This window comes from Anoplopoma fimbria, chromosome 1 (genome assembly GCF_027596085.1).
Source record: "Anoplopoma fimbria isolate UVic2021 breed Golden Eagle Sablefish chromosome 1, Afim_UVic_2022, whole genome shotgun sequence".
Classification (NCBI taxonomy): domain Eukaryota; kingdom Metazoa; phylum Chordata; class Actinopteri; order Perciformes; family Anoplopomatidae; genus Anoplopoma; species Anoplopoma fimbria.
The window spans coordinates 16,329,134-16,352,280 of record NC_072449.1 but is presented as its reverse complement, the minus strand read 5'-3'; the positions used below and the strand labels follow the sequence as shown (position 1 = coordinate 16,352,280).

Genomic DNA, 23,147 nt, shown 5'->3' with positions numbered 1-23,147 from the left:
GTGTGTGTATGTGTGTAGTAGTGTTATTGTTCGTGTATTGTTGTTGTGGAATCTGTTGACATTTGGAGTGATAATTAGAAATTAAAGGTATCCCTCCCACAGGTAAAGCACATTGATTTAAACGGCTACAAGACATTTAAAATCTTAAGCTCACAGAAGGCTAGAGACATTTATACTAAAATAATAGTAATACTTCCTTCCCTGATGCATTGGTGATATGTATGATTGTGCAGCGCTAAAAGAATTGTAAAAGCATTACAACAGATGTGTTTTATTTACTGCCAAAAGTATGTAGGAACCCACAGGATATGATATTTTAGAAAGTATTTTGCTTTTTCAAGTGTGCTCAAAACAAACTGTTTTTTTTTTTTGTTTGATGACGAAGAACTTGACTGGCCTCCACCCAACATCTTTGGTTCAAACTGGGACAACGAGAGTTGGGGCTATTATGTAATATTTTATGTTCTTCAATCTTGTAATTTTATTATAACTACTAGGCTATTTCTGTCTCAGCATATACATTTTTTTTTACAACATAGTTTGTCCATCCATTAATATCCCCTGAGATTATTTTCTGTTAAAGGAGGTTTTGTGTAGTTTTTAAGGGTCTAATTGAGGATAAAGGGTGTCTTGTTTGGTATGCTGGTTCTACAGATTGCAGCGCTCTCTGAGGCAAATTTGTGATTTTCGGCTATAAAAACTGGAATGACTTCACATAGATAGGTGTAGTGTTTCCTTATTAATAGCTATATATGTAAAGGCCGTAGCACAATTTCCTTAACATTTTACCTGGCTCATTTAGAGGCTAGACAAGCACATCCTGAGCTAAAACAGGATTTTATGTTCTGTATTAATGGGCAGAGGACAATAAGATAAGATAAGATAAGATAATCCTTTATTAGTCCCGCAGCGGGGAAATTTGCAGGCTTACAACAGCGTAGAGTAAAGTGCACACAAGAGACATAGTAGAAGAAGACAAGATAAAAAAATAAAAAATGAAAAATAAAAATAAAATAAAACAAGTATTATAAATAAGCAATAAAAGAAACAGTAGAAAAAACAACAATAACTGAAATATTATATTTACAGACAGAGAAAAAAACAACTATTTTAACTATTTTTAACTTTTTTAACTATTATTGCACAGTGTAATGTGTAATGTATTGCACAGGTTTTTATTGTCATGTTTTTATTGTCATGTGGTCATGTGGTCTGCTGGGAGCAGAGTTGGTTGTGCAACCTGACAGCAGCAGGAAGGAAGGACCTGCGGTACCTCTCCTTCACACACCGGGGGTGAAGCAGCCGGTGGCTGAAGGAGCTGCACAGAGCTGCCAGGGTGTCCTGCATGGGGTGAGAGGTGTTGTTCATCAGGGATGACAGCTTGGCCATCACCCTCCTGTCTCCCACCACCTCCACCGTATCCAGTGGACACCCCAGCACACTGCTGGCCTTCCTGACAAGCTTGTTGAGTCTCTTCTTGTCTGCTGCTGAGATGCTGCTGCTCCAGCAGACCACTGCATAAAAGATGGCTGATGCCACCACGGAGTTGAAAAAGGTCTTCAGGAGTGCTCCCTGCACTCCAAAGGACCTCAGTCTCCTCAGCAGATAACCGTCTACTATCATAGTTAACAGTGTATTTTACATATGTGACGGCAACCGGTTACACTGGTATAGATGGAACAATTGACTGGATTGTTCTAGGTATTGACAAGCACTATTACTTTTGTAGTGTTTCTAAAATTCTAAACTCAATTGGGCTCTATTTAATTTAAACATGTAACATTTCATTATAATTGCCTTTACATCACATGGGGCTTTACGACCATGTTGTTATTTATACAAGCACCTATTATCTGTGTAGATCTTGCATACACACATACACGTGATATGCGATATAAAAGTTACTGAAAAACTAAGGGGCCTAAATTTCAAAATTCAAGAAGTACTACCCTGAGCCTTCCACTTAGCACTTATTGTATTCGTATTAGTTTGTTGCACTTATTGTATTCGTTTATTGTATTCGTATTAGTTTGTTGCACTTATTGTATTCGTATCAGTTCGTTGCACTTATTGTATTCATATTAGTTTGTTGCACTTATTGTTTTCGTAGTAATTTGCTTCTGCACTATACTTTTGCTCTGGTTTATGCTTTTAGATGCTTGTTTAAGAAAGGAGATGCACTTATGACTTCTGGTGACTAGTAGTTCTCTTGAATACCTATGTTGAATACACTTATTGTAAGTCGCTTTGGATAAAAGCGTCTGCTAAATGACTGTAATGTAATGTAATGTAAATTGCTATTTTATAAAAAAACGTTTAAATGAGGAAGTAAATCATTTGAAACAATGTACAAACCAACCAAATGAGGGTTTGCCATAATATTTCCCCCTCTTCCTACAATGAATATGATAAGATGATGTTTTATGGTGCTGTGTGTGTTTTTGCACTACAAGAACCACATGTCAACGGTTGACGGAAACTGCGGCGCTTTACGACACTTAACAAAACCCATTGACGGCAGTGTCATGGCGGCGAGCGGAGTCAGTTTTGAGAGTACGGGCTACATCGAAGAAAGAAAGGATAGTAAACGACAGTCACGACAAGAGGCGATAGAAAAGGTGAGAGCTGTGAACTCTGGAGCGAACAAACACATTGTTATCTGAGGAATTCTCCTTAATGATATAAATTGGCATCGTTGTTTCTCAGTACCCATAATCCCTGAGTCTGGACTGCAGGCAGGAAATGATCACAACAAGACAAACACTGCTGGGCCAGATAGGAGACCTGCCGCTGTGTTTTGTATAGACTTTATGTCATACTCGCCAGTGTAAAGATTTGGATAGCCTCTCTGTTGTAATCACACATGTACACAGGTATTTAATTGCACGTTATCTTTTTTTGTTGCTGTGCAGCTGTGTTTACATGATACACAGAGCAGATGATGCAGACAGTGGCTGCTGTAGATGAGCACTAAAGGTTGTGATCACATTATCTGCCCCCGCTCATCTGTGCTTGAACTGGCCAAAAGCAAAGAGCTGAGCCAGGTCTGATTCATTCTGCTGCATGTGAAAAAGGAAATGGGGCTCAATGGTGACTTAAGATCTCATCACTGTCATTGACACTGCAGCCAAAGATGTAATGTGTGCAGCTTTTAAAAGTTGTTAGTTGCTCAAATCTTTTCAATTCAATATCACAAATTTGCCTCGGTAGGTTTTACAATCTGTCACTTTGGAAAGGGGAAACTCTCTAACAGGAAATGGATGGAAAAGCAACTGAGGAGGGACCCCGCTCCGAGGACGGACAGATGTGCAGTAGAATTTGTGTGTATGGAATAGACCAACATAATATTTGGAAAAATAAAAATTGGATCCAAGAGAGATCGCCAAACAACTAGAGCCTGAGGCACACTACCTCCTCTCCATAAGAGAACAGGCTGCACAAAATCATGGCGATGGGAATACTGTGTCGTTCATTTCGTATTGAGACAAATGTCTCTGTTTGTGGACTTTAATCACCACCAGTATCAATAACTTCAGCCCAAAGTCTTTGCTTTCTTCATTTTTAATAATACCTTTTTATTTCCATTGTGTCATTCAGGCCAAGCAGGAGTATGAGAAGGAAGAGAGGAGAAAGGAGCTGAAGAGGCTGAGAGGCGAGGACACTTGGATGCTCCCTGAGATCAACCAGAGGCTGCAGGAGATAGAGGAAGTAAGATTCAAAGTTTTTTTTCACTGCTCATTCAGTGTATTGTAATAACATCTAAGGGTAACTCCCAGCCAAGTCACAACTGTATTGTACCTCAAGAGTCTAGTATTGTTTAATTTTATCAAACATTAATCTACGCTTTCACTGCCTTATGATATATTGAAGCAGATATCCAGTGGCTAATCAGGAAAATCTTGAAGATTTGATCCCCGGCTCCTCCTCTCATATCAAAATGTCCTTGTGCAAGACTCTTTTCGGGCGCTTTACAGCAGCCCACTGCTCCTCATGCTTAGGATCGGTCAAATGCAGTATGTGACAATGATGTTAGGTTTTAGTTAAGTCAACAACTATGAGTGTATTCAATCATACTTCTGTGAAACACACCCCTAGATGGATACATATGGAGCAAATAAGTAATCCCTGCATACCTTCTGTTATAGAGTGCTGACTCTATGCATATATTGCGTCTTGATAAAAACATTATGCAACCAATGAAAATGAAAAACACAATTCATGGAATCTGCAGGACGGCTCTGTAAAGAGCAAGAAGAAGAAAGAGAAGAAATCTAAAAAGAAGAAGGAGAAAAAGAAGAAGGCCAAGAAGGAGAAGAAGACAGCAGAAGATGGCTCTAATGACAGCTCAGAGGTGGGTCATTATTTTATTTACCAGTTCAGGAATCCAAGTTAACACCTGAATATTTCAAGTAAATGCTACTACACAGAACATTTTTTAAATGACTCAAATTCTGCTAGATGAAATGGTGATATACATATGAATACAAGTTTTTGGCAGGTGAATATGTTTTACCAGTCTACCATTCCTAGTGAGCTGTAAAGTTTAAATTTAGAACTCCTTACAAGACTACAGAGTCTTTATTACACAGGGATGGCATTTTTATTTATTTATTTTTTACTTTAGGCCTCTTCCTGCATTTATTAACTTTCCATTCCTTTGTTTTAATGTGTTAATCTCTCGTACTGTTTTCCGTCTTCATCATCATTTTCCCCTCTCTCCCTCTCTGTATGTGTCAGGACTCGGGGGGTGAGTGGGTTGAGGCTCAAACACAAGCTGCTAAAGCCTGGAAGATTCCTGATGAGTCCAAGCCTTCAGAGAGCAGCCTCAGCCCAGCAAAGAATGTCGAGGTAACTCCCTAGCCTTGTCTCACACATACTGAATGTTTTCTTGTGTTTCTCATTGTACAACGCATAGTAAATTCAATACAAAAGGACTGTTCCTTTTTGGAGATGAATAAAGAAGATTAATAGAGCCCAAGTGTCTAGTGGTAATACTTTATCTTTTAAGGTATGAAGAGGTTTTGTACATGCATTATTTGCTTCATCTAGTTTAGTACCAAACTTACTCACTCATGACACCACCCACTAGATCTATATCTCTCTCTTTGTTTTTGTTTGACCCCCCACACTGTCTGTCTCTGTCCCATAGCGAGACGAATGGATGACCTTTGACTTCCTGGCAATGAGTACCACATCCACAACAGAGAAGAGGGCTGAGAAAGAGCGACTGAAAGAGGAGGAGAGGGCAAAGGCTCAGGCCATTGAACAGGTGTGTGTGTGTGTATATATGTGTTTTTTCCCTCCTTTCATTCTCCAATTTCTAACGTCCAATCCATCTCTACTCTGGGGAAAACCATATGGTTCCTGTGATGCATATGTTGTCCTCAGTCAGCAGATTCACATCCATCGGTTATTTTAATTCCACGTAAAATAACCTGAATGTCTGTGTGAGAGGGAGATAATGAGTGATCATATCTGCGTATGTATGGAATGCATATAATATGAAAACACTGTGGCAATCAGTCTTCTCATTTTATCGTGTGGTTACCAAGGTAACAGAGGATGCCACCTCTTGGACATCAGGATCTTGTTTTGTGTTTGTGTGTGTGTGTACTTATTGTTATCCCCAAGGCATTTTTGTCCAAACTTTTAGCATTTACTCCCCTGTTGTGGTTTTGACAGTATACAGAATTTTTTTAAGTCTATGTGTGTTTGTGGTTCCTCAGGCTGGTTTGCACAAATTGGAGCTAAACCCGTACTGGAAAGATGGAGGAAGTGGTCTGCCCCCAGAGAAGATAGCTGGTACTGCTGCTAAGAAAGGTAATAACGGAGATCTGCCGACTGTATTGAAGCATTAGGTAGCCGAACATTTACCAGTTAAGTAAAATATACTATAACGACGTTTTGGTCTCAGCACCTCAGATACAATTTCCCTTCAGACTTTGTTTATGATATTATTTTTCAATATTTAAGCAGAGAAATCCAGAAGAAAAGGCAGGGTCATCAGTGTCTCTGATTAAAATACATATCATCAGTAGACCAGAGTTGCCTCACTATTCCCCTCTTGCAAAAACAAAGAAAAAGGAAAAACAGGATGCAATTCAAATAATCTTCCTGCTCTCTACAATCACACACTGCTCATAGACTTCCATATTCTCTGACAGCACTTCACACTCTTTGCTCTACCTGTTGCTAGTTAAAAAAACAAACATTTTTATATTCAACCCAAAACTTTGAGCTTCAAAATAGATTTGCGTAATTATCTCCAACAGTCACAGTTATGCTCAAAATGAGATGAAGGTCCTTCAGCTTCTGTAAGTTGGGAACGCACAACCTCACCCATGGTCCAATTTGGAGGTCGATCCTTAAAATTGTGGGGTACAATCAAGACACGACCACATGAGAGTGTTTTGGTGTGCTGAAAGATGAGAAGAAAGGAGAATTAAATTTAAAACTCACAAAGTTACTTCAAGCAAACGCAGGTACACGTGTCTCTTATCTCTACACAGGAAGTAAAGTTCCATCTAGAGTTGGCATGGCCTCTCTGTTGTAATCTCTATTTAACAGCAAGGCACACTAAGCTGATCCCAACAGCATTGGATACTCATTGTTTTGTTCAGAAAAAAAGTAAAAAAATAAAACAACAAAAAACCTCTTCCACTGGCAGTTGTTAAATGTTCTGTTTGTGTCTAGTACCTTGAACATTATAAAACTTGTCCTTGAAGAACTTTTTTTGTTCTTTCTGGGAAGTTTTATGAGCTGTTGTAGGAGATTTATTTTTCTTTCTTTACTTTCTCTCATGTTTTTATCCAGATTTTTGTTTTATTCTCTTCTCACTCATCTCTTGTTTCTTTCCTTGAGCTGCCATTCTTCTTTCTAATTCATCAGCATGTGATTTGCCCTTTTTGAGGATCATTTTCTGGATTTGATTTATTTTTCAGATTCTCACAACACACAACTTTAACTTATGTTCTTTCCCAATTCCTCATCCTTTTGTAATTTCAATTTTTTACAACATACCAGCCTTGTTATTAGATGACGTCAGGAACTGTTGCCACTGAATTTCAAGATTCCAAGTGGCATCATCGTTTAAGTTGAGAGACAAATGACATTGTGGAAGATGTAACTTAACTGGAGGCCCTGAATTAGTTAAACGGCAGAAACAAGTTGTGTTCTTTTTTTTATGTGCGTCTTTGTAACGTTTCTTTTTTCTTCCCTTGTTCCCAGGAGGGCAAGTTGTGAACGATGCTGGTCTGGGCTGGCTGAGGAAGAGCTACCAAAGGATGAAGGAGCAGGCAGAGAGGCAGCAGCGCAGCCTCAACGATGTGGTGTCCGAGAGATACGGAGTGAGAACTGATGGCACACTGGCAGGGCTCAAATATTCACATGCACAATTTAGCAGGCACATGCAGTTACTCGAAAAAGACTCGAAGAAGATGGCGTTGCTTTATATTCACTTTATTGTAAATAGAGTTTTGGACATAAAAATATTGTTTCATAGTCGCTCTGACTTGCACGTCACAGTAAATGCACGCAGAACTCAAGGACACACACACACACACACACACACACACACACACACACACACACACACACACATACACACACACACTTACACACTTTTACTTGCTCTCTGCTGTGGGAGGAATGTGTGTCTAGATGCCTTGTTTTATTATTAATCTCTTTTTCCCTCTGACATCACAGAGACACACACACAGTGCACAGTGTCCTTTGTTATGTCACCTTCAGCAGTGTCAGCATTCGTGCCTCCAGTTGACGGCACATAAACTGTCACTGTCAGAACTGTGTGTGTGTGTGTTCGTGTGTGTGTGTGTGTGTTCGTGTGTTCTTTTTCCTTTGTCGGAGCTCAGCCAGCCACATCACTGCGCCTCATTTGTGTTTCTTCTAGCAAAGCATAGACATCTTATATGCGGTTATTGTACCTTGTAATTTACAACATGTTTTTTTGTATACATGCTTTTGTATACATTTTAGTATTTGTGTAGCACAATATTTTGATGGTGTGTGTGTATTTGTAAGATGTTGTGCAAATCCCAGGGACTTCTGTTTGCCGAAAAAAAATTGTGGAAATTACACAAAAACAGCCAAGTAGTGAAATTCAAGGACCCACTTTCACAGATTTAAGTAGACAATAACTCCTGTGGTTTTTCTCATCACATTTTTATATGATACAGGAGATTTATTTGTTTTTATCTGATGTTGTTGTCTCTACAATAGTATGTAGTAGGCGAATGAAACAATGTTGTAATAACCATATTCAATTTTTACAATAGCTAATGCTATGCGCCCAGTCATCACATCAATTTGTTTTATGACCTGGCTTTCAGGTAAGTAAGAAAGCCAGAAAAGCCACCGTTTGTTTAGCTAAACTGAGCAGACTCCTCTTAAACTACATTGCAAGCAAAATTAGAGTAGACCACACCAGAGGGCAAGCAATTGGCCTTCAATAAAGTGCCACATGTGAAAGTTTTGACATTTGTTAAGATCTGAGCTTTAAAACCTGAGATGTTGTTGAAGAATTTCAATATGTCTTGTGTTTCTTCTTTTACAGTCAATGGAGGAATTTCAGCAAAGACTTGCAGATGCTGAGATAGCCGTGTATGGACACAGCACAGGAGGAGAAGGCGACCGAACAGCAAGAGGCGGGTGGAGGAAAGGCGGGAACGAGGCGAGAGAGAGATGGAGGAAAAGAGATGAAGATGGGGCAGAGAGAGATCGGTGGAGAAGAAATGAAGGGGAGAGAGATTCATCACCCACAGACGGAGAGAGATACCATGCTGGGAGAGGGGAGGAGAGGGAGAGGGGAGGATATCGAGGCAGGGGGGAAGGGAGAGGTCGAGATGGAGACAGGTTTAGAGAGAGGGATAGAGACAGAAGAGAGAGAGATAGGGAGAGGGATGGAGGAAGAGACAGAGAAAGAGATGATGAAAGAGACAGGGAGAGGGATGGAGGAAGAGACAGAGAAAGCAATGGGGACAGAGACAGAGATGCAGATAGGGATAATGAAAGAAATAGAGAAAGTGCTACATCATCATCTGAGCAAAACTGGAGTCAACGTTCTCCTTCTCTTGGGTCACTTAAAAGCCGCTTCCTCAAACCCTCAGAGGAGGATGACCGTGGTGAAGGTGGGTTGATGTAGAGGCCTTTTCTGATACATGTTGGAATCAATTTCAACATCTATCGTCTATCAAATATCAAGTGCTCCTTTTCTTTAAAATAATCTTTAAAAGGAGAAATAACATAGGTCACCTATCTGCTCAATGTATATCTCAAATCAGGAAACGATACTTAAACTAACATGCCAAGAGTCCTCAAAGCTCTTTGTAATTTCTTTCCCGTGCAGCTCCACAGCGTCGTCCTCCTCGAGCACGGCCGTCCGCAGGATTCCTGAAACCAAGCTCTGACGATGAAGACTCTGGTCCGCATAACCGCAACATGCCAGCCTGGAAGAAGAGCGGCAATCCCGTTCGGGAATCTGCCAGCTTTGAAAAACCACAGCAGGAGAAAGAGAGGGATCATGTGAAAACTGAACCTGCTCCTCAAGATGGTCTGCATGGAGATAAAGCCGCTGCAACAACATCAAGGTTGGAAGATTTTCATGCCTTGTTTTGTTGCCTTGAAAACATTGGTTTGCTAAATAATGTCGAACTTCACCGTATTGATTGAATATTCCAATTTCTATGTGTGTTTGGGTGAACCTTATAAATGGGGAGTCCGATTATTGCCATTTCCCATTCCCGTTACTGTCCACTCAAATCACACTGGGTGTCGCAATCATGAGAGCAGTAGCTTTACTAGTAAATTCATAGAAACACGCTCTTCAAACTTCTTGGCAACAGACTTTTAAACCAATGAAATCAGTATTTTGCTTTACATCTCATAGTCTCATCGTGAAAAATGTTTTATTATTCCATTTTTCATTTGGGATTCACTACTACATAGAAATTATAGCCTGAGTATTGAACATCTTTATATCTTTCCAAACTCATATTTTCAGGCTTTTGCACATATGTTGTGGGAGTTCTTGCAGTATTTCCAATTCAAAGGCAAAAACACAGAGATAGTGACTTTCCAAGTGAAACAAAGTCATCTTTATGGAATGTGAATAAATGACTTATTCCACGTCTAAGAAAAGTACAAATAAAGTTTATTTAATCATCATGTCCTTTTGCCAGCTTATGTAGATGTTGGGTTACAAGTTTGTATCGTAATGGGTCTCACACACACACACACACACACACACACACACACACACACACACACACACACACACACACACACACACACACACACAAAAATATTAATGGAACTTCAAGACACGGCGCATAAAAGCATCAATCAGTGTAAGGTCAGGTAATGTTTTCACGTTGCCAACCTCCTCAGAGACTCTCTCCCTGTAATCCCCTCCATAAAGCATGGCTGTCTCTTCACATATGCACTTGATTAGTTTCAGGGAACCTACAAGAACTGTTGAAATCCTTATCTGCTTTTTTAACATTAGTCTTGATATTCTCAGAAAAAGTCCCCTTGGCCTCTGAACTCTGTAACTCATATGTCATCTGTACTGTTTCTGTCTTAAGAGCTGTCTGTGTGTTCAAAGCACTATTTTCAATAAAAGACATTTAGACACACATATGCTCTTAACACAGTCCTTCGTCTTTATTATGCTATATCTTCAACATACATGAATATTCTGTCTCCTCTAAAGGGACACTGAGCTGCAACAACACTAAGTGACTCAGCAACTCTGTTAAATTGCGTCAAATGATTTTAGCATATATGTTTTCCTACTTTCACGGCAACCAAACATATAGCACCGTTGTAGGCCAGATGTCGGGAGCATCGCTGCTTTGCAAAGCCATCTTAGTTGTTCTGTGTTTTGCCTCATTAGACTAAGTTGTTTGGGTAAACCAGCACAGAGAACCCCTGCAGCATGAAATGAGTCTGCGGAGTGGCAGCAGAATGAAATGAGGCTATGAGAAGTGTAATAGACTAGAACGATGCTTCTCAGACTTCAGTGCAGCTCCTCCAAGGCAGGGCTGTAATGATCTCAGGGAAAGAGCTCACAAGAAAAACAACTCGATGGTTAGATTTAAAAACTACACAAATAGGTTCCCCATTTGAGGGTTTAGGATAACTAATTGGGTAGAGTAATAGAGTCATAAAATCCTGTTCTTCAAATGGGGTTATGGGGGTGTAGGAAAAGAGATGGGGGAAGTGCTGAACAAGACACTTCATTACAAGGTTTGTGTGAATCGCTAGTATTACAATGTGGTTGTGATTGTGAAACTTGAACCATCTGGACATATGTGTTTAATTTAAAAGGTTAACAAGTTAAGGGTTGTGAATTAGCTCTGCCATAAATTGGTTGCTTATTACTTAAAATGTACATTTGTACTTCTTGGTTTTGGTGTGCCCTTCAAAATCTCCTCCTCTTGTTTTCGTAGGAGTGAGAGTGAAAGTGAGGAAGAAGAGGAGGAGCTTCCACTGCTGTCAGAGGAGGAGATGAACAAACTGGGAGCCAAACTGGTGAAGGCAGAGCTTATGGGCAACACGGTGAGTAGGTCATGTTACAGTTTCTCACGGAATCTGGCTGAATATGACACAACTGTGATTATAAGATGACTCGCCCTTTTCCAACACCTTCAAGGGGGAAAAAATGAATTTAAGATAAGAGGAGATTTGTTAGCCTTGTGCCATTTGTGAAAGTCTCCCTGAGGTACTCTCGTTCCAAGGATAAGATCTGTGAAGCTTTTTCTCTTGTGAAAGTGAAACATAAGTTACATCCATTAAAGCAGGACATAAATCCCACATTTTTGTAGCTGTTCTATCAGTCACTGTTCTGCCAGGCTCTTGCAAGTGCAATTTTTACTGGCTATTGCCATTTTTGGGTTTTTGAACTGACTTATTTCCATGTGATCTCCTGTAGGTTAAACTGGGCTAAATAAACTCTTATAGGACTGACTAACTCCCAAACACACATTCTAACTTTAAAATGAAGAAACCTTGCTAGCTCAGCCACATTAAAGCTACAAACAACCCAAAATCAACACTCCTTTGATTAAATGTTATGTACTATATGATATACCGATTCTGTCTTGTCCTTTTTTATCCATTGATCACTTTTATTATAAAGGCGTAGGATACAAGCATTTACAGATACTTATCACACATGTGTGTCACAGATCAAATTTACACTGCATTTATATTATTCTGCAGAGTTAAAAAAACAATACAAGTTTTACATTTTGCTTTTACTCATTGCAATAAAGGTATATATGATTTACTCTTGCGCGGCACATTTGCTTTGACATGGATTTGACGACATATCAGGGGATAAATTGATTTAAAGCGCTCATTGAGCTGTGCACTTAACCCCTCCATCTGTCCGTCTTCACATGTCAATGCTAAGCGTGCATAGGGATCTCTTATACAGTGTTACAGAGCTGTCTGCTACAATACACACACACACACACACACACACACACACACACACACACACACACACACACACACACACACACACACACACACACACACACACACTCTCACTTTCACACACATAATACTAAGTGTTATGAACCTTACATCCAGAATCTCCCTACACGACAAAGCAATCAAACTGATATTCCCCAACCACTTTGTGTGTGTGGGTGGGTGGGTGTGTGTGGGTGGAAGTTAAATGCCTTCAACACTTGTGCACTTGCCTTTTTTTGTCTTGGACATAAAGTAATCAATATATGCCACGGCAGTATGGCTTAAAAGGTTGTGTGTACTTCAGATGTTTTCTTAGTCTTCTGTAGTTTCAGTGTTCAGCCTCAAAGCCTTATGACGGTCGTCAAAAAACATTAGAAAAAAATGATCTAAGCTTGAATTCAGAAAATAGCCAGCTATATATTAAACCAGCTAATAAAACATTTAACAGATGTCATTTTCTGTTTACATATCTGCCAACATATACACCCATATGCCTTTTATATCATAATCCGGTAACCGCTGTAAAATAAGCCTTCCAATATAATTGTTAGGCTTTACTTTTGTAATATAATATAATATACCTGCTTTAACGTTCTCTTATTTGTTTACATGTTTACTTTTTACCATATTTTATTGTATATTTTCCCATGTGCGTCCATAAAACCTGTACACAACTATTTTGACTGATTTAAGTGTTGTGTGCTTGTGTTTGTTTCAGGCCATGGTTGAGAAGCTGAGATCACAGCTGGACGCAGCACATAAAGCCAAAGAGAGCTACGTCGCCCGAAAGACGCTACAAGAAACAGCTCAATCAAAGCAGGTCTGTAAATGCGATATGTAAGGTGTCTTGCACATTCATTGTCACAGTAATCGTAGAACTAATGTCACTCCACGAGAGTAGACAAAATATTAGAAACACGGTATAACGATGTACAATTCAACATTCAACAGCATAACCAAAAACTCTCTAAGATTGCAATGAACAGTTTCAACCAAAAAATACCTAAGTGACCCCCTTAAAATACTTGCTGTTCCATAAGAACAGTTTTGCCCTCCGCTGATATCTATACAGGGTGATTTCTCCCAGATTTACTGTATCACACACACACACACACACACACACACACACACACACACACACACACACACACACACACACACACACACACACACACACACACACACACACACACACACACAGAGAGAGATACACACTGCAGATGTTCACATGGGTAATCACATCAATTCCAAGCTGCGGGCATGGTCTACATATTTTAGAGTGTGTGTGTGTGTGTACACACACACACACACACACACACACACAAAACAATGAATTTTTCTCTGTCAGATTTACTGGCTTCTTTTTCCTATCCCATAGTCTAAATGCTAATCCAAACACTCACTTTCTAAACTTCAGACAGACAGACACACACACACACACAGCAGGTTGCAGCAGCATCCATCTCTCTCCCTGAACAGGAAGGAAAAGTGCCTCACACGCACTCGTCTTTAGATTAAACTTAACTCTCCGCTGTGACGTCTGACTGCTTTTTAAAAGGAATTTGTTTGTTTGAAGTGTCTTTGCTGCTCTGCTCTTATGTCTCGCCTCCTGTATGGAAAAATGCTCCTGTTTGGCATTTCTAGCAGCCCCTAATGGTAAACACTCTCCTACCAGGGGTTATTCAGAGTTTGCCCCCAGTGTTATGTTTCTGAGAGAACAAGAAAGAGACGGATAGGGAAGGAGACAGTAGAGATTATCTGTGCCTGTCTGCGTCTGTAGAACAGGCAATTAACAGAGAGCAATGGCAGTGCCCTGACACCTCAGCACTGCTTTATCTCCTCTCTCTATGGCGTTGCTAATGCCTACTCCGGCTTCACACACACACACACACACACACACACACACACACACACACACACACACACACACACACACACACACACACACACACACACACACATATGTGTATGCAGAAATAAATGGAGGTCTATTTCCGAGATGAGCAGAACCAAGACAACTTTATAAACACATGGAAAGCAAGCTGTGATTACTTATTTAAACTGTACAGTGTATCATCATTTGCAAGTTAGGCCAGATTTGTCCCCACGAAGACTGTCCTGTCCAAATTGAAGGACGGTGAAATCCTCAGAAACGTTTCTGTGTAAATATCATAATTCTTAGGTTTTAGTGTACTTATCAGCTGAGAGGTACTTCAGCACTAGAGATGGAGTGCTGTTGATTTGCACTCTTTAGAGATCCTTCCAATCCATCTTGTTATAGAAGACTTTTGGCCTGTCTTCACTGTTCAGTGTTTTGACTCTTGCTGCCTGTCTGGCTCATATTTTCACTACGCGTGGAGCCTTGAAAGGCCGAACTGTGTCGACCGAAGAGGGAAAATATTCTCTTCTATCATTTTGTTTCTGACAGTCCAGTTTAAATATATTGTTACTGCCTCCTATCCTCTCTGCTACTCCCACCATGTTCTTGTTTCTTGGCTGTCTGTCTCCACCTGTCAGGTCAAACTTCAGTCTTTGTACAACTCAGACTTCAGCTCCTCATAATAAGCACACTTTTTGATCTTTGAAAAACACAGACCTGTGTTGAGCGCTAAACTGGCACTGAAGCAGCAGTTTTATCAGATCATTCTACCACTGAAGTTTAAACAGAAGTCAATTATTTTAACATATTTTTAAATGTTCTCCCAACGTCATTTAAAGGTGCTCACTATAACTTCTCAAACATATGTGTTTTCACAGAGGAACAACTTAAATCTAATTCAACGCAGAACGTTTGAATAGCTTTACAAATTGTAGTAGTCTGAATTAATGTAGGTGTTCATGTAAGATCTTTTTTACTGTGATGGAGCCCTGATTATTAGTGGAATAAAAATGTAAATACAGCTTCTTCCTCTGTCCTTACTGCCCCTCTTTTCTCCTCTTGCTCCCTGACATACATCTGTTGCTATGAGTCAAACACACCACTTTGCTAAATGTTCAGTGTAGACTCGGCCTCTTTTGCTCAAGCGAACAGTGAAGCATGTGCCTCAAGCATTACACTAAGGTTGTGCATTCTCCAAAGTACAGAAATTTGAATGACAAGAAAAAGGAAAAAAAACGTATTCATGTGTTTTAGATATTGCATGTCAATTGGAATCAAAATGTTCATTTTCAAAATTAAATCAGAAGGGAAAATGACCTGGCTTTGTTTTGTTTTTTTAGGTGACAGGCCGCACCAGTGAAGACCAGGAAGTCCTGCTGTTCAGAACAGACCAATCGGGTCGCGCCTGGCCAGTCAATGCCCCCTCTGGACCCCAAGAACCACACGGAGGTCGACGGAAGAAGAAAGCGGTAAAGAGAGAGGGAGAATGACGAGTGAAATGAATGCAGAAAAAGTCAAATTGAAAAATAGAAACTAATGACTGGACGGTAGGGAGCATAAAATAATAATCTTGAACCGCGTCAGAAAGCCACGATGTAGGACAAAGACAGCGATCCTGTACATTGTTGCAACTAGAAGACAGAGGTATTAAGAAAAAGGGGGAGAAAAGAGGAGGTTTGTGTCCTGCTATTTGTTCCATGCCGTTTGGTATTCATCAGAGTGTGTAATGAGAGCAGGGCTGTCACCTGACTCTGAGTTGAAACGTGTGTATTGTAAACAAAGCGCTCCAGTTCACTCTGAGTTGTTGCTTGTTATGAATTTATGTGGCCCAGATTCTCTTACTGTCTGTCTTGCCCTCTGTATCCCTCATGATCAGTATCTCCCTTTGTCTATTTCTGTCTGTCAGAGTTCATCTCTCCAGGTTGTCATCTTCTTCTCTCCATTGTCACTTTCTCATTCCTCCTTTCAAGGCTGTGATTTTTGTATGTGATTTGAACAGCTTTTAAGATTGTGTCTTTTTTTTTTTGTTGACTTTCAGCACCCAATTTCCAGTGTGTATTCATGTTCACCGCCTCGTCTCTCCTTGCCCTATTTTCACATTCCTCTCTCTTTCCCTCTCTCATCAGGTTGAGACCCATGTTGACGGTGAGCGTGTGCGCTACTTCCAGGATGATGACAATGTGGGTCTGAAGGACATGGTGAGGAGGGAGAAGATGAGCTCTGCTCAGGATCAGAACGCCCTCTACTCTCGCATGGCTTCCAAGGTATGAAAATGTTAATTATTAACTCGTAGGAAAAAGCCTTAATAGCAAGTTCAAAAATTTTAGGGATTACCTTTTTAACCTCTTGAAAACAGACCCAGAGAAAGAGCAACATGGCAAGTTGTTTCTACTAATGGACAAGAGAGAGACTTATGACTGTGCAAGATGTAAACAATAATGGCGTCCTCCTCCACTGAGCTGTAATGTTAGCTAGCTCACTGGTTTTGGGTGAGTTAAGAGTATATAGTACAGCTGCATTCTTACTTCTGTGCAGTGATGCAGTTGGCGAGTGCTGTTCAGTACAAATCATTTTTTGGGGCGATTTTGAGCACCACAAGCTGGGTTCCATATAGTCTCATTATACAGCTGATATCTTCAACACTCAGCAACTCAAACCAAAACAATCTAGATTGATAAATTGCACTACAAAAAATAAGATTTTTTGGGGTGAACTGTTCAGATCAGTTTAGTTGTGTCCAAAATAATTAATCAATGAAGGACAGAACTGTTTGTACCTGAAGTTAGCAAACTCAAGTTAGGTGGATCAAGTTGGCTTGCATTGTCAGTTGTTGCAGTCGCTCAGAAAATATCATCATTATTCACTTAGTTTTGGAGTTATTTTGTAGTCATTGCATTTTTAATAAATAATTACTTAAATTAACTGGGATATGCAATAGACGGAAGTAGATCTTGGACTTGGAGGCAGCAGATTAGATCAGCTGTACCTGAAAACTTGTTGAAAACAACACAATGTTGCTTCTTGAATACATACTGAAGGTTGCATTGCTTGACCAATTCAATTTGACAAATGGATCACCCATCCCAACTGCATTGACATAAAAAAAAGTTAGATAAAGGCAGACAGAAATATGGCATCGTAAAGGTACAAATCTATCTAAAATCTACAAATCAATCTAGATTAATTGGAATACTTAGATTTGTATGCATTTGGTTCTGTGTTGTTATCCCTTCTTCTCCATCCACTCTCTCTGCGACTCTCTCTCCTCAACTGTGTGCTTGAAATAGACATACAGCAGCAGATGGGTAGTGGCAGGTTGTGGTGCGTGTGTCAGTCTATCAGCAGCTCTACAGACTGCACTCTTCCTCGTTCCGTCTTCTCTTTTCTTCTTGTTTACTTCTTCTCTCCCTGTAGGTAGGAATATGACAACAAGTAGTGTGGAATTCCTACTGACAAGTGTGTGTCATTGATAAACAAAAGGGGCTTGGAGGAAAAAAGGGAAAAAAAAGAAGCTCTGTCCATGTTTTCCATTTCTTCGACTTCCTCTGCCCTCACACACTCGCTCACTTCCACTCACTCACTCACTCACTTACTCATCTCACTCACTCACTCACTCACTCACTCACTCACTCACTCACTCACTCACTCACTCACTCACTCACTCACTCACTCGTATATTCATTACAAATGCAAGGGTATAAAAATACACACATACGTTCTGCACCTACAAAGAGTGTCACTAAAAATAGATCTACAGTTACCATGGCAGGGCTTCTATAAATACCAGATTTATCCATTGGTCAGAGACAAAAAGTCTGTAAGCAGACGAGCATTGTCTGGGGGTTTAGTGTAGTGTATTTTGAAATAGAATTTGAGTATAATACCAGACATGTCTACCCCTTCCACTCTCCTGCTACTTGCTGAATTCAAAATCTAGAATTTAAATTGCATCAAGAATGTGTCAATGTATCATTAGCTAAGACATGTAAAGAAAAGTAATCCTCAGCAGTGAAAGATAAGGCTGATATATGTGTATAAGAAAATAAAATGGTCTCTCTTGGACAAATGTAGCATGTGCTGCTGCACACAATCACTCCTCCAGACACACACACACACACACACACACACACACACACACACACACACACACACACACACACACACACACACACACACACACACACACACACACACACACACACACACACACACACACACACACACACACACAATATCACACACATTCCCTCCCACACTGTCACTAAACTAATCCAATTTTCACTCTCACTCACACACTCACTCCTACACAGCGAGTGATGCACACACACTTCAGCCATGCTCGCCTCTCTCTCTCTCTCTCACATGCACACGAATTCCAACCTGTTGCCCGGTCGCCATGGTGACAAGACTCAGACGTAGAAACACCAGAGTCGATACTCGGCATCCTGCCTCACAGTGTTAACACACACCAGAGACCAACTTACATGCAGGGCAGTTCAAGCACATCACACACACACACACAGACACACACACACACAGAATATGGCATGGAAACGGCACAGACGGTAATATTGCGTCAGGACCTTCATGTACTTATTAGTAAAGATACCACCAGTTTCTAAGGACAGTCGATATCTCTGCAGTAGACTTTCTCCCCTGTTTTAAGTAGTGCCAGCACTGAATGCGTTTTGTTTTAAGCCTGAAATGAAATGAAAACTACATTAAGTCACAGTATCAATAAAACCTATCCATCATTTACTGAAATACACATATTATATACTTTAAAGTGTTGATTTTTGTTGGAAAAAATGCACCAGATTTTGCAATGAATGACACTCCTGTAAAGCTCTTCTCACCATTTCTCTCTTCTTCCCTGCATCTCTTCTCCTCTCCTCTCCATCTCCTCTGTTGTCCATGTTGTCTCCACCACCACCACTTCTGCTCCACTCGACTCTCCAGATGATGGGGAAGACAGACGGAGACAACTACACCCTGGATGACATGTTTGTGTCGAGTGCAGCGCAGCGGGAGGGCGAGGGGAGGGAGGAGGAGAGGATGAGGAGCAGAGCCATCGGGGAGAGTAGGAGGCTGGCTGCCTCCATGGACAAATGCCAGCGGTGCTTCAGCAGCCAAGAGCTCCAGAAGCACCTCATAGTGGCAATAGGGAGAAAGGTGAGGGATCCTGAATACAGGATTTTTTTGCGACGTTGTTCATTGGTCGATTAATTGATTAGTTAGTCAACAATTGTATTAATCAAGGTCAGTTATCAAGCAAAAATGCAAATCATTCACTTGTTCATGCTTCTCAAATATGATCATATGCCGATTTTCTCCTTTTAAATAGGGTTGAAACAATGATTATTTACATTATTGCCTAATCGTTTGGTCTATACAATCATAGAAGAATAAGAAAACCAGAAAATATTTAGATTTTTTTTTTTTTTAAGATGGAACCAGAGAACGAATCAGAACAATCAATTCATTATTAAAATTCTTGCCAATTAATTTTCTGGCCATCAACAAATGGATGAATGGCCCAATCATTGCAGCTCTAAAAAGAAAAACTTAAGGTTCTCAGTCACATAAAAAATATCTAGATTAATGGATGTATGACTACATTTTTGTATTTATTTTCCATCTTGTGTCCAGGTGTATTTGAGCCTGCCCGCGGGGGTGTCGATGACAGAGGGTCACTGTCACATCTGTCCACTCCAGCATCACTGCTCTGCCACCGGATTGGATGAGGATGTGTGGTCGGAAATGCAGGTTAGCCAGTCAGTGCTCCAAGTCTAAAGGCTAAAATGACAACTTCCAACGTCTATGTCGTTTTATAGCAGTGGTAGATGAAATCAGAACCACATGCTGCATTCAGTTTCACTGTTTACCTCAAACAAGAATGATTCAAATGTATTCAAGTTAACCTGGGTGCTGCTTTGGTGTTCTCAGCTGTTCCGGCGTACTTTGGTGCGATTGTTTGAGTCCCAGGAGCTGGACTGTGTGTTCATGGAGACACACATGAACCCACGCAAAAGACAACACATGGTCCTGGAGTGTATCCCACTACCCCGAGAACTGGGCGATATGGCACCCATATACTTTAAGGTGTGTGTGTGTGTGTGTGTGTGTGTGTGTGTGTGTGTGTGTGTGTGTGTGTGTGTGTGTGTGTGTGTGTGTGTGTGTGTGTGTGTGTGTGTGTGTGTGTGTGTGTGTGTGTGTGTGTGTGTGTGTGTGTGTGTGTGTGTGTGTGTGTGTGTGTGTGTGACTCTCTTCATTCAAGTTTTATACTGGAAATTAATAATTGCAGGGAAAGGTTTTGAGTTGTGTGGTAATGCAGTTTTTTTTGTGTGCATTCAGAAAGCTATAATGGAATGTGATGAGGAATGGGCCATGAACAAGAAGGTCGTCGACCTCTCTTCGAAAGACATCCGCCATGCTGTATGTCCGCTTCATCTTTACTGTCTTTCTATCAGTCTGTTTGTTTTACTCCTGTCAGTTATTTCTAACATATTTCTGGTTTTGTCTGATTCTTGTACATTCCAATCCTCGTTAATTGTTTGCACTTGTTGGTTTAATGCGTCTTAGGTTCCTCGAGGTCTGCCCTATTTCGCTGTAGACTTTGGACTCCAGGGAGGGTTTGCTCATGTCATTGAAAATGAACAAAAATTCCCCCATTACTTCGGAAAGGTTTGTGTGCATTAAGATTGTTATATTTTGAACTACTGTTTTAGTTAGTAGAAGGAACTGTCTTTTAGTTCAAGGATTTTCATAAAGTGTAACTATACATGCTTGACTGTGGGTCAGAGCTAAAACTGGTTTGATAAAGGTGTGTTAATGCCTACAGTAGCTATACCTCTAGCGTCATGCCAATATTGTTTCAAATGAACATTGTAAGGATTTTATTCTTTATTTAAAAATCAAGTTTTTCTGCAACAACAAATAAATTCTTCTTAATTTCACCGCAATTTTTTGATATGACCAAATCCCTCTTTCCCCTCACAGGAAGTGGTAGGAGGCATGATGGACTTGGAGCCGCGACGTTGGAGAAAGTTGATCAGAGAGAACTTTGACGACCAGAGGAAAAAAGTCCTACAGTTCGCACAGTGGTGGAAACCCTACGACTGCACCAAGACTGACGACTAGCTGGACGCACTCTCAGAGAGGTTTACTCTTTGCTGAGTAGTGAAGATTACACGCACACACAAACACAAACACACTGTGGTGTAGACACTGTTGCACCTACGTATTCATAATTTGATGTAAAATTCCTATTTGTTACAGTTTTAATCAAATAAAAAAAATGAATGAAACAACCTTGATTCATGTATTTGTTGTTATTTGTATGTAACATAACCAAACGTTGCATCACACATGCTATGTTTATTTATGTTGAAAAGGCCCTCAAGACTGAAACACTGATATGTGTGAAGTCTTTGAAGGTATTTAAGTATTAAATAAGACTCTAGGGGTGTTATTTTTTCTTAGTTAGTTCTTTTGAAAAAATGTATATTTGCATTTCGTTCAAGTATGATCAGTTCTCTCATGCCACATGTACAGCTAGGTTGGTGGGTTGTGGAACGTCTTTGAAGAAAGTTTCCGGCGGCAAAGACCTGAATTGGAGTCGTGTCTCTGAGTCTCAGACCCTTTTTTCAGGTTTCTCTTGCCAGTACTGCCCCTCCTCGCTCTCTTGCTCTGGTATTTCATTTTTTACTCTGTGACCTCATGATCCTTTGCAGCTGTCTCTCTATTCTAAGAGGTTTCATTGTCATCACATCCACGTGTGCGAGTGTATACATGAGCAATCAGCCACCTTGCCCCGACATGTGACCTCATCTTTTTTTCAGCTATTGGCTCCTTGATTAGCTCATCACTTCAGAAACCAATCTCATTTCCAGGTGTCATCTCAGACACCATGTGGTGCATAGATGCAGCTGGTTAGTGCTGAATCTGTGTGAAGCACAAAACTCAGATTTTTGCTTTTTATTGCAGTACTTGTACATATGTGGTCACAGGGGGGGGTTCAGAATCAGGATTTTCTCACTCTTGCAGAGAGCTCCACAGGAAATACTATCTGTGGGAGTGAATTGATACAATGGATATTTACATTTTTTAGAATCATTTTATCTATAAACATAATTTGTGGTATATACTAAATCTCTCTCTCTTGGTACAATTTCATGACTTTCTGCTCCATGTAATTGGAATATATGGGAAAGTATTTCTAACCTTGATATCAGGAAGATGGATTACACTGAAGTATCTTGAACACTGCAGCCCTTTCATTTATAATTTATAATATAACATACTCCTTAGTCTGCATGGAGGAAATTAACTTCCCTGAGAAGTGACAGTTGTGAATTGTTTGTATAATAATTATTACATCATCACTTCCCTAAAACCCATTTCACTGTAAAGATCAGCAAGCCATGGCTACCACAGTATTTTTACTGCTAGGCAGTCAATAGTCTGTGGATTATTTATTGTTTATTGAATACGATGTAACCGCCAAAAATAAATCCCACCTTCAAAATGTGTATTCAAAGGTCAGATTATAATGTGATCATTCAAACTGAATCTGAAATGCAGTTTTAGTGTAACACCACAACATGCAATTTGCTGCTCTTTAACCCGATTTGTACCTTTGAAACCGTCCTTTGGGACAGTGCAGCAGCTCGTTTATATTATGCAAGTGACAGAGAGGCCCAGGTTCATGGTTAATAGCACCAGAGTGGCCTGGAGTGATATATGGTTATGGCCAATTAGATTGACTGGG

At 40.2% G+C, this 23,147-nt stretch overlaps 1 protein-coding gene across 1 annotated transcript; it reads left to right on the top strand.

Annotated features, from left to right (window-relative positions):
- Positions 1–2,493: 2,493 nt before the first annotated feature.
- Positions 2,494–21,637, top strand: cwf19l2 (CWF19 like cell cycle control factor 2). The gene is made up of 19 exons (XM_054597065.1): positions 2,494–2,618; positions 3,598–3,708; positions 4,232–4,351; positions 4,738–4,848; positions 5,150–5,269; positions 5,727–5,820; positions 7,228–7,346; positions 8,573–9,146; positions 9,365–9,605; positions 11,469–11,577; positions 13,217–13,318; positions 15,718–15,846; positions 16,504–16,641; positions 19,337–19,549; positions 20,027–20,143; positions 20,324–20,479; positions 20,732–20,812; positions 20,960–21,061; positions 21,377–21,637. Exons 1-19 carry the CDS (start codon positions 2,526–2,528, stop codon positions 21,515–21,517), a joined length of 2,871 nt encoding a protein of 956 aa, XP_054453040.1. The 5' UTR covers positions 2,494–2,525; the 3' UTR covers positions 21,518–21,637.
- Positions 21,638–23,147: the final 1,510 nt, after the last annotated feature.